The following is a 12,243-nucleotide window of genomic DNA, read 5'->3' on the forward strand; positions in this document are numbered from 1 at the left end:
ACCCAGTACAGCTGGCCAAACCCCGTTAGTTATAAGGAGAAGTTAGGCAGCCCAGGCGAAGGAGTGCTCACAGCCTGCCTTCTATAGGCCTGGGCTCTGTGGACGTCCTGTTCTGCCTCCTCTGCCCTGCCCAGGAGCCCTGGTGAGGGAGTTGCCCATCAGACAGTGTGGGTGAGAGTGAGTTTCTCTCAAAGCCCAGACCTCATAAAACTCGTCCTGCCAGTGACACTCATGCTGCCTTTCCTCACCTGACTACTTTTGGGATTTTCAGTTCTTGTCTTAAAATTTGTATAGTATTCATTACGTGTCTGCCAATAAAATCCTGGAGTGGGTTAAAAATTTTTTTAAACTAATGAAGTAAAACCTTAATTAACTAGAATCCTTAATTTAAAAGGATTTCCTCCCTATGATAGGCATGATTTTTGAATCACATAGCAAGAAAGACAGTGTTAGGAATTTTGTAAAATTGATGTTTTGTCGTTATTTCCATAGCAGTTTTTATTATTTTAGAATGAATATCTAGAAGTGTGGTAAAACCTAAACCTAGGTGATTTAGAAACTTTAAATTTAGGAATTTTAAATCAGTGTAGCTTTTCTTAAAGATGTGTGTGAAGGTGACAAGAAAATTATGTGAGGACTCCAAGCAGTGGCATAGTTGAGGTGCTCAGTTTTCAGTCTGGAACTGAGAATTTTGCCATTTGGGGTTCCCTTTTCTGAGACAAGGTAGCAGTTCCTCAGCAGTGGGAAAAACTACTTTATAAAGTAGAACGAAAGGCTGTGAACAGTCGCTCTGGGGACTCCTCTGTTGTAACCAGCAGAATCGGGGAAGAGCAAAGCAGATGCCTTCTCTGGTCCAGGTCCAGGTAGGTAGCTTTGGAAAAGAGAAGCTTGGGAGTTCAGGTTGCTCAGACACAGTTGCATGCCCCACCCCTCCCTGCAAACAAAGTGGCTGAAAAGCAAGTTTAAAGGAAAAAAGTTATTTTCTGATCAGCCCTCCTACTTGGCTGCCGTGGTTATATGTTAATATCACGTTATTTTTTTGACCAAACGAGTAATTACCAAAATTATAAAATAATTATAAGGAATTCTTGAATGGTCATCAAGTCCATTGTGCTGTTATGGACCAGCAATCTGTCTATCTGAAGCATGTGAGATTTCTGACTATTAAAAACTACTCTCAGTAGCCAGTGTCTGGTTTAGTTTTTCCTCAACTTTTTCATTATGTTGATTAACATAAGTTGTTCACTTTAAGAGTTTTCCTAAAGTCTGATATTGAGATATTTATCGTCTAGGCATATATATATATTTTTTAACATTATTTTATAATTGATTGTAGAGAGAGGAAGGGAGAGAAAGAGAAACATCAGTGTGAGAGAGAAACATCAGCCAGTTACTTCCGTATATGCCCCAATCAGGGATTGAACCCTCTACTCCGTGGCGTGCAGGACTCAGCTCCGACCAACTGAGCCACACTGGTCAAGGCTAGGCAAATTTTTGATACAATTGTCTAAGCAGATAATTATTTACCACGCCACAGTGAATTTGGCCTGGTAGCCTAACCTCTCCCACCTTTAGATTATCTTTCAGAGTGAATTTTTTTGTTTTGGTTTGTTAATTCTCATCTGAGGATATTTTTTCCATTGATTTTTAGATAGAGTGGAAGGCAGGGAGTTTTTCCATTGATTTTTAGAGTGGAAGGCAGGGAGGGAGGGAGAGAGAGAGAGACATTGATTGGTTGCCTCCCACATGTGCCCAACCGGGGTGGGGATTGAAGCTGCAACCCAGGTACGAGCCCCTGACTGGGAATCGAACCTGAGACCTTTCTGTGCATAGGCCAGCACTCTATCCACTGAGTCACACCAGCCAGGGCCAGAGTGAATATTTTTTTTAAAATACTCTGAATTTGAGGAAACCTTTAGAGTGGGTGACATTGGAATCACTGCAGAAATTTGCTGGTAGCTGAAAATTGGGAATGTGGGTGTATAGTTGAGAGAGGCAAAGGAAATGTGTGTGAGTAGAAGGAAAGCATTAAAGTTGAGGATGTCACTGAGGAGCAGCAGGGCATAGGCTGGTGTGACTGGAATATTGAGGTGGTTTACAGGAGAATCATACTTGCTAGCTAAGCTGGACCTGGAAGAATCGGTGATCTTTCAGTAAACGGGGGTTCTGGGATAGAGATTAGAGCAGGAGGCTGACCTTTACAGAATATATTTGAGAAGTACTGTCAAGTGGAGTGCATGTGGCAGGCTTGCAGGGAGACAGTGGGATAATTTCTAGTGTGGATCTGTACCAGAGTATGGGGGGCATTTTAATGTCAAAGTAAGGATTTAAAGTTTATTCTGCCCTGGCTGGGTAGTTGTTTGTTAGAGCGTCATCCCAGTACAGCAAGGATGTGGGTTTGATCTCCCGTGAGGGCACATACAAGAATCAACCAATGAATGTATAAGTGGAACAACAAATCAATGTGTTTTTCTCTTTCTGTGTATGTCTCTCCCTTTCTCTCTAAAATTAATAAATAAATAAAAAATTAAAAATAATAGTTTATTTTGCAGCAGTAAAGAGCCATCAAACAATTATTTTAAAATATGGATAGTGACATGAGAACCACGTCCGTCAATCGGATTTCTTTCCACAAGAAGGCTAAATTAGAGGGACAAGATGCCAGGGAGGCAGGGGGACCAGTAAGTAGGCTCTTGTCAGAAGAAATAAGAGAAAATCATGAGAGCCAAGAGGCTAGGATATGGGGTCAGGGAGGGTGTCTAACATCACAGCTAGAATTTCTGAAGGTACTAATAGTCTCAATGAGAAAACTGAATATTTTCCTACTTATTTATTCAAGTAATATGGGGAAAGATTCAGTAGATACCTAAAAGCAAGTCTGTGGAGCCAAGGTTGTTCTTATTTTCATTATTATATCTCATGTTTGGGTTGGCAGGGAGTAGCTTGTGTTTCTGACATATGGGGCAAGCCCACTTTTGGTTTAGATGCTAGCTAAAACTGCGTACTTTCTGATTTCCATCTCTGTGTTTTGCTTGTTAGTGAATACATTTTAACCTTTTTGGTGCCAGGGCTCATGATTTAGGGTCCATTTTTATGTGGTTTAAGTAGGGCAATTAGATTATAAGACTTCTCAGTAGGTAGAGCTTACATCTAAATTTTCATTTTCCCATCTCTGGCATTTGAAATGAGAAATAGAAATGATCTTCTTGAGTTTACGTGCCAGGACACTCCCAGTAGAATAGGCTGAGAATAAAATAAATGCTGTTTTGGGTGCCTGGTAATCTTTTAATTATGAAATGAGCCTTTTGATTTTAATCTTCCAAAATGTATAATACTGATCCAGGAAAACAGCTTTTTTAAAGTTCACATCCTGCTGACTCTTTCAGATGAAAAGCTTCCACCTCTACTCCATATTTTGCAAGCTGAAAGTAAAAATATCATTAATCTTGTCTCAGTTCCACCACTGCCTATAAAAGACTCCGGTTTGGAGTCTGTCCTGAGCCACGAAGGCAGTCGCCCAGAGTGAGTGCTTAGGTTTCTGGAGCCAGAACTGAGGCTGGAGGGTCACAGCCCCGTTGACTGAGCTTTAGTCCAGGAGTGAGTAGAGAGATTTATGCTTTCTTTACATCGTCTTCCCTGTCATCGCTTCATCTTGACCTATGCTTGCCTCCCTCAAACATGGACATATGCATAGCAAAATGTGGATACTGATATGTTTTATTGTTTTTGTTCTTTTGTGGCATCTGAAACAGCTTGTACAATGAAGACAGAAACCTGCTTCGAATTAGAGAGAAGGAAAGACGCAACCAGGAAGCTCACCAGGAGAAAGAGACATTTTCTGAAAAGATTCCCCTTTTTGGAGAGCCCTACAAGGTATTTATTGTATGTTAGAAAGTCTGAGTTATCATAATATTTAAGTGTGTTGAAAGTGAGTTTGAACAAGGACCACAACTGTAAAATAAGACAATTTATCCTAGAGATTGTTACTGAAAACAAAATATGAAAATTCTCTGAACCTTGTTAATCAAAATTGCCCAAGTTTGTGGTTTTCTTTTGTAATGTTAGTCTTCTGTATGTAGTAATATTTGTCCATGACAGGCTTCTCAACAGGGAGTTTAGTTTAAATTGCACGTTAAATTCTGTTACACATTAAATCGAGGTGTTTCCTTTTTAATGGTGTTATATAACATGGTTTATTAAATGTTGGGTTTTCTTAGATTTTTTTCCCCCTCAGTATCTAACTTTGCTGTTTTCCTTTTCTCTTTCTCAGACAGTAAAAGGTGATGAGCTATCCAGTCGAATACAGAACATGTTGGGAAACTATGAAGAAGTAAAGGAGTTACTTAGTACCAAGTCCCACACTCATCACTTGGATGCTTCTGAAAATAGGCCAGGAAAGCCGAGATATCCTTTGTTTCCTGAGAAGGGGAGCAGCATTCCACCCCACTCCTTCAACACTAGTGTCCGTCACCAGCCTGTTAGCGCTCCTGCCTCTGGACCACTTCCTGTTGGTAACATTAGCCACAATCCAAAGATGGCACAGCCAAGAATGGAACCAGTCCCAGGTCTCCATGTGAAAAGCTATGGCGCCCCAGACAGCCAGCACCTGACCCAGGATCGCCTTGGTCAGGAGGGGTACAGCTCTAGTCATCACAAAAACGGTGACCGCAGAACCGATGGAGACCACTGTGCTTCGGTCACAGGCTCAGCCCCAGAGAAGGAGCTTTCTCCCCTACTCTCCTCTTTACCGTCCCCAGTGCCCCCTTTGTCACCTCTACATTCCAGCCAGCAGACTCTTCCCAGGACACAAGGAAGCAACAAGGTTCACAGCAGTAGCAATAACAGTAAAGGCTACTGCCCCGCCAAATCTCCCAAGGACCTGGCCCTAAAGGTCCGAGATAAAGAGACCCCTCAGGACAGTTTAGTGGCAGTCTGCAGCCTTGGGGCAGCCCCTCCCCAGCCACCTTCTCAGTCTTTCCCCCCACCTTCCCTCCCCTCTAAAAGCGTTGCAATGCAGCAGAAGCCCACGGCTTATGTCCGGCCCATGGACGGTCAAGATCAGGCTCCTAGCGAGTCTCCCGAACTGAAACCACTGCCGGAGGATTACCGGCAACAGACCTTTGAAAAAACTGACTTAAAAGTGCCTGCCAAAGCTAAGCTCACCAAGCTGAAAATGCCTTCTCAGTCAGTTGAGGTGAGTGGAATTTCATATCTGGGGTACTTCCAGTGCGAAGAAAGGTTTTATAGATGGAAGTTCTGGAGAGCTGGGGGCAGGGGTGTCAGTAGCTTTTGGGTAAGGTATTTCCGTTTTGGCCTTAGGATCTTGTTGACCTACAAAAAATTCAAGCCTCAGATGGAATACTGATAGAAGATATTGAAATGTGATTTACAGAGATTTTTTTTGGGAAATCTTTTTATTAAGCCATAATTTACATATGGTATATATAAATATAGAGATCGTAAGAGTACGGTTCATTGTGTTTTGAGAAGGGTGTACACCTGTATAACCCACAACCTAAGAAGTTAGAGGACATTTCTATCATGAGGAAATTTCAAAGAATGATTTGAGCTGTCTTGTTTTTGTTTGTTTCAGGGAACACTGGCTTCTTTAACATTGTAAAGAAAATAAATTTTTTGGTTCCTCAGCCCCAGTTAGTTTTACTTGAGGTCCAAACCATAAAAAAAGTCAAAACAAGGTCAAAATGTTGAAGGCAAAGTATTAATTTTTAAAGATTTGTTCCATGTAAATTGTAAGAAACTTTGAGATGGAAGTTCTGTTCTAATATATTTTATTTACCACCTAAGAAAGAAGAGTGGGGGTGTGGTGACATTCGAGAGTGAGTTACAAATATAATACAGAATGTTTTTCAACTATGGCTTTTTCAAGTTACCAAAATACTGTATCTTCTTAAACAAAGAAAAAAATTCCTTTTTCTGCCCCTTAGATAAGTGGCAGCATTGTGTTTGAATGAGGTGAGTCAGATCACACATCTGATCACTGAAATTCTAAATTAGTGCCAGTGACTCCAAAATTCAGATCAGTAGTGTAAAGTAAGTGTTTGAAGTGAATTTTTAAAGCTTATCTGTGAAAGTCTGTGGTTTTGTTACATCTGTTGTATAAACAGTCTAATGTGCGTATCCATTGCTCAAAAATGTGTGTGCACCTAGATAGCAGTCTTACATATTGCTAGAAGGTAAAATTCCTCAAGGTTAAAAAAAAAAGCAGATTCCAAGATCCTTAGCTGGAAAGATAACCCTTATCTTTAAGGAGAACAATCTGTTCCTTGGTTTAGAAGAGGTTAGGATTCTGTCTACAGTCTGTTCTCGAGCTAGAATATCCCCAGACGTCTTCAGAATGTGTCTTGTTTGGTGGCTGAGGAAAAGTGAGAAAGGGGCTAATAAAGCAAATGGCAGAAATGACCAAGTTGGCAGGACCCTGCCTTTCACTCCAGTTTACGGAGATTCATCAGAATGAGCCATTTATTGCACATTTTGTGCTTTGATGGGATTTAGGGGAAGGGAGCAGAATGACGGCTGGGAAGAATAAATCGGGATCCTCCCTCTTCAAAAGCAGGGCCAGTCAGCCTGCCTTATTATTAAGACAGTAAAGAACTTGATGGGATTTGCTTTGCTTTATTTGTCAAATAGAATCTGTTCTATTTTCCTAGTTAAAAAACAAACAAAGATAAGGGGGCAGTTTAATATTCATTCTTTGAAAAAACAAAACTAAGCAACTAAAAATTGCCTAAAAACAATTTTAAGACAAAATAGTAAATATTTGTATTGTCCACCAAATGCCCAGCCATATGCTTAAGTGCAGGGTAGGATGCCAAAGAAGTATTGGTCTCTGTGCAGGAGAGATGACAGCCTGCACACATGAAACAATTGGAGGACAGTTGAGTACAAACTACCTGCTACTGGGTGGGTGAGCAGGTTTCACGTGCCAGCCTCAGGATAGTGAACATGTGCAAAGTCAACCAATAGGCTTCCCAGTAGCTTTTCAGGAAAGAGGATCCTAGTTTACTTTTTGCTTTCTTGGTGAAAGAAAAAGATAAGCTGAGTTGAGATTTTTCCAAGGTCTTATTTCATATATAATTTCAAACATGGGACTATGTTAGATGGCCCTTGCATGGTTTCTGAGTAGATATTTGAAATGAAAATCTTCCATAAGTTTGGTGATTGGAGAATGGGGTTTTCTTGCCCCAAATACACCTTCTATCAACAATTGAGTAGATATAAACTTCATTTTTGGCCTGTGTTTGCAATCAGCATTTGTTTTAATTCTGTGGCACTCTGGTTTCTGCTCAGGGTTCTCATGTCAGTGCAGCTACAGTGCCAGCCCCCTTGGAGGCCCTGGGCAGTGCTGGTTTGGGGAGGGGGGTGAAACAGGGCTCAGGATGTCCTTTGTGAGGAGAATTAGGAGCAAAGAGCTTGGAATGAAAGGGAACTGAATCTGTGCTGCAGGGGTCTTGGTACTCTCTGGCTAGGTTTTGGATTTGATTTAGCTTCTAAACTAAGATCTCACATTTTACATACTTCGCATTAATTTTCTTTTCACACACCCAGTTAAATGGGTATGTTTTTATGCTTTTAAGAAACTGTAGATTGAATTTAAAAATCTTAAATTTAATATTCTGATAACTCCAAGGAAAGGATAGAGATGGGGAACAAAAAGCGAGGAGTTAAATGTAAAGCAGGTGAACTCTGAATATAGAACCAGAATATTAGCAGTATCCTGGGCTATTTGTAGCATTGGAGCAGAAGGACGGAGGAGAGGCAGAAGAGGAAGTTGGCTGTTGGTAGAGTGGTGAGGAGGGGCTGTGGTAGCTGATTGGTTTTTCTTTATTTGTTTAATTTGTCCTAAGGCAAATCAGAAGAGGTTTTCTTTCTGTCTTCTGAATGTGAGGGTTCTGTGGTTTACTTCACTGCTCTCTCTTCCCCACTGCTTCCTTGAAACTGTATTTTAGAAAATGAACTGAAATGGGAAAGTCATCTTGTCTCTTTGGTGTGCCTCTATACTCAAGCTACACAAGTGTGACTCCTTCCACAGTTTCCATCCTTTCACTTCATGGGAAGTACTTGGTTTGTATATTTTAGTTGGTTTTCCTAAAAAATTATGTTATTTTCTGGGATAAGCCATCCTTTTTTTTTTTTTTTAGAGTTTTAAATTGATTTTTAGAGAGAGGGGAAGGGAGAGGGAGAGAGAAACATTGATGTGAGAGTGAAACATCAATTGGCTGCCTCCTGCATGCTCCCTACTGGGGGTCGAGGCTGCAACCTGGGCATGTGCCCTGACTGGGAATCGAACTGACAACCTTTCGGTGCATGGACGATGCACAGTCAGTTGAGCCACACCAGCCAGGGCAGGGATAAGTCGTTCTTACATTTAAAACTTAATCTTTCCTAAAATCCTGGAGGAAAAAATGATCAAAAGGTCAGTATTCTGACTACACAGAGGCCTGGCCTGCAAGAATCTGCGTTCGGTTTTCTGTGGGTGTGTTAGTTTTAGTTTTGTGTCAGCTGAAAGATGTATAGTAGCTTAAAATGACCCATTTGAGGGCACAGCCCATACTTGCTGGTCTCATGGGGATAAGTCCCAGCTGTAGAGTTGTACATCGTAGATGGACCTGCCCAAGTGAAACGTTGAGATCCCTTTGTATTTTTCTTTTCTGCCTAAAGGTAGCAAAGGAAATGAGAGGAGAACCATGGCATCCTGTGTGAGTGTTCATGAGCATGGACCCTGGAAGGGAGGGAGCCCTTAGATACAGGACTTATGAAATTAGCCATTTATTGAAAGGGAGAAATGGAATAAGCTGAGATAGGTATATCAAATTATATACTGGATTTAGAATATTAAAATTTTAAAGTTAAACAGACAGCCCTTTCATTTTGCAAATAGGGCCCAAGAGGGTGAGGTCACTTCATTTTGCTAAAATTTATACTTAGTAGCAGAGCCAGAGCCAGAACTCCCAGTTCTGTGACCTTTGTACTATTGCTTGTTGTTAACTATGGCTGAAGACCATCAGAGGATTTTTAGCAGGAAAGTGATCTTGTCTTTGAAAAATATCATTCTGGCTCCTTGGTGGAGCATGACTGGGAGGGGCAGGGGTGAGCAGAAACGGAGAACGGTAGGGGTGAGTGATGATGGTGATGGTGGCCAGGAGTTAGGATGGTAGCAGTGGACACAGTGAGAAGAGGAAAAATTCCAGACAGATTTGGCAGGTAACTAACTGATAGGACTTTGTGATTGATTGGAGATGGGAGTGGGCCTGAGGTGAGGGACAGTAACGCTTCAAGTGAGGCGTGTAAGTTTTTTTTATTTGAAAGGTAGAGATGGTGGAATGATACTAGCTACTCGAGATGGAGTTGACTTGGGTGGAGCAGGTTTGGAATAGACCGTGTATTAAGTTTGAGATGCCGTTATATATCCAGGTAAGATTTGACAGTTGGCAGTCTTAAGTAGTAGACCAGCTCAGAGAAAATGTTAAGACTGGAAATAATAAATTCGGGATGTGTTTGCATGTAGTATTTAAGGCTTTAGGTGGAAAGAAGTGACCTGCTAGATCTTAAGAAGTAAAAACTGGAGCTCATCTGGGAAACTTGAGAATCTGTCCATTAATTTGGAAATTGCAGAGTTCTGTGTGTGTGTTACTTGTTTAGGGTTTGAAGTATAAATGGAAATGGTACAATTATCTTAATTTACATCCCAAATAGCTCACTGGAACCTAGCAGAATTTACTATCAAATTGCCATTATTTCTGTCTCCTTATATGGTCCTACTCTATTTTGTTCCAGGTAAATCTGGCTTTAAGTCCTGATGGTCTCTGATTTCCACAACTCATTGCTCTTTTCCTTGTGGCCTTTCAGGACGTCATTTAGGAACTTTTTCTGTTACCAAATGCCTCCACCTGATTTCCAAGACTTACGTGTCACCTGCAGCTGTGAGTTCCTTGTTGGACCACTTTGACTTGTGGCAGCTCTTAAATGGAGCCTTCCGTTTTCAATAAACTGCCAGTGATTCACTTTTCATTTATATGCGCATACAATCTTTCCTACTTCCACATTTAGCTCTCTCATCTTAAACCTAGAAAGAGGAACTGCCCTATTATGAAATGATCTAACCCTGCAGGCAGCTAACTTTCGGTCTGTCAGTGGTGTGTATCCTGCTGGTGCACCACTGAAAATGCAATTAGAAGCCCCCTGTCTTCCCATATACATCGTCAGTTCATCAACTTTTAACTCAAATATCTTGAGTACCTAGTGTTTGCCAGGCCTAGTGCTAGGGAAGGGGTTACAGTGGTGAGCAAAGCCAGGTGGTTCTGGTCCTATTGGACCTTAACTATCTAGTTAGAAACTGACATTATTCAAATAACCACTCAGATCAATGTGTGAGAACTTTGACAAGTTCTATAAAGGAATTTATACATTATTTTAGGATTGATAAAGGAGACTGTGACTTAGAATGAAGGAGCTCAGAGAATTCTCTGAGGAAGTACTATTTGAGCAAGACCTGAACATTGAGTAGAAGTGACAAAAGTGAGGGGCTATCTTAGCCCCCCCGCACTGCTATAACAAAATACCGCGGACTAGGTGGCTTATAAACAACGGAGACTTACTTCTCACAGTTCTGGAGGCTGGAAGTCCAAGATCAGGGCACCAGAATGGTCACGTTCTCTTGAGGGACCCTCTTTCTGGTTTTCAGCTGGCACCTTCTCATTGTGTCTTCACAGGGGTGAAGGGGTAGGGATGGCTCTGGAACTCCTTTTACAAGGCACTAACCCCATTCATGAGGACTCTACCGTCATGACTTAATCATTTCTGCAAAGCCCCACCTTTTACTATTATTACTTTTGCAGTTTAGGATTTCAACATGAACATAACCATTCATACTATAGCATAGCAGGTGTGTTAGGGGTTAAGCAGCATCAGTGTTGCAAGCAGAGGGAACAGTATGTGCCAGTGGCTTATGCCACGTGATGTACAGATACCTTTACAAGTCCTCTTGAGTTATAAGCCCAGTATTGTAGATCAAAGGGAAGTTTTGCATTCATTCTGGAACTTGGCAGCACATCATAATCACCTAGGGAAGCCTGTTAAAAATACAAATTGGTAAAAAAAAATTCCCTAGGAGATTGGTTTGGTGGCTATAACAGGTAGGCTCATGGATCTGTATCTGTGCTTCTTATGAGGTTTGTTCTAGAGCCTGGAAATGAAAACTGTTCCAGAAGAGCTGATAACAGGCCACAAAGGAGTGAGATGAAGGCCCCTTCCTACTGGTCCCAGTCTTCCAAGTGGGTCTTGGGCAAAAGGATTACACGGAATTGATGGGGATTTTGTCCTAAGTAGGACATAAGAGTAGCTTTAGGGAAGAAGTGGGAGGCCAAGACGACACTCTTCTTTCTCTACAGTTTATGTTTTCTTTTCTTATGCCCCCAGTATTTTCATGCTCATGGGGAAAGTAAGAGTCTGATACAACCTTATCTAGCTTTCCTCAGTTTTCTAAAAATGTTTTATTATAGTAACTTTAATAGCAAATTTAAATTAGATTCCACGAGCTAGTTCTTAGTTAATTTGGACAGACCTACGCGACTTAAATGTTTTGTCAGGAAAATGACAAAGTGAAATGAAAGCAAAGCAAAAAGGTTATTTGTGTACACAGTTACCTAATGTTGGTTGACTGGAGAATACTTCCAATCTGTGAGAAATAATGAATAGTAAGTAGCCTGTATCAGCTTAGAAACTGGCTAAATTTTAGACCCCAAAATATATAAATATATAGAGATTAAAAAGTAGTAGCAAGTGACAAATTTTATTGCAGAAGCTGCAAACAGCCAGAGGGCTGGATTGGGCCTGTAAGTGCTTTTGTTTTGCCCATACAGTGCGCCCCTACCCCCCTTTGAGCCAATATTTACAAACTGGAGCATCCTAGTAAAAATTCACATTTTCAGTTTCACCAGCTAGAGCTGAGTAGAAACTGCCATCTTTAATTTCCTAATCTTGGCAAAAATTTTTTTAATCCTCAGTTGAGGATATGTTTTCATTGATTTTTTTTTAGAGAGGAGGGGGGGAGAGAGAGAGACAGAGACAGACAGACAGACATCAATGTGAGAGAAACATCGATGGGTTGCCTTCTGTACACACCCTGACCAGAGATCGAATCCACAGCCTTTTTGATGTACTGGACAACACTCCAGCCAGCTGAGCCACCCAACCAGAGTTAATCCTGGCAACTTTTTGAGTTTG

At 41.2% G+C, this 12,243-nt stretch overlaps 1 protein-coding gene across 4 annotated transcripts in view; it reads left to right on the forward strand.

Moving 5' to 3' along the window:
- Positions 1–12,243, forward strand: part of AFF1 (ALF transcription elongation factor 1) — a 182,639-nt gene that overhangs the window by 86,204 nt on the left and 84,192 nt on the right. For all 4 annotated transcript variants that reach the window (XR_014000042.1, XR_014000043.1, XR_014000044.1 and 1 more), the window contains 2 exons: positions 3,753–3,873; positions 4,271–5,194. Coding sequence is in view for 1 of the 4 variants with exons in the window: in XM_081154619.1 (XP_081010745.1) it covers positions 3,753–3,873; positions 4,271–5,194 (1,045 nt within the window). In the remaining 3 variants the exon portion in view is untranslated. The remainder of the gene's footprint in view (positions 1–3,752; positions 3,874–4,270; positions 5,195–12,243) is intronic.

The sequence above is a fragment of the Miniopterus schreibersii genome (genome assembly GCF_964146895.1).
Source record: "Miniopterus schreibersii genome assembly, chromosome: 1".
Classification (NCBI taxonomy): domain Eukaryota; kingdom Metazoa; phylum Chordata; class Mammalia; order Chiroptera; family Miniopteridae; genus Miniopterus; species Miniopterus schreibersii.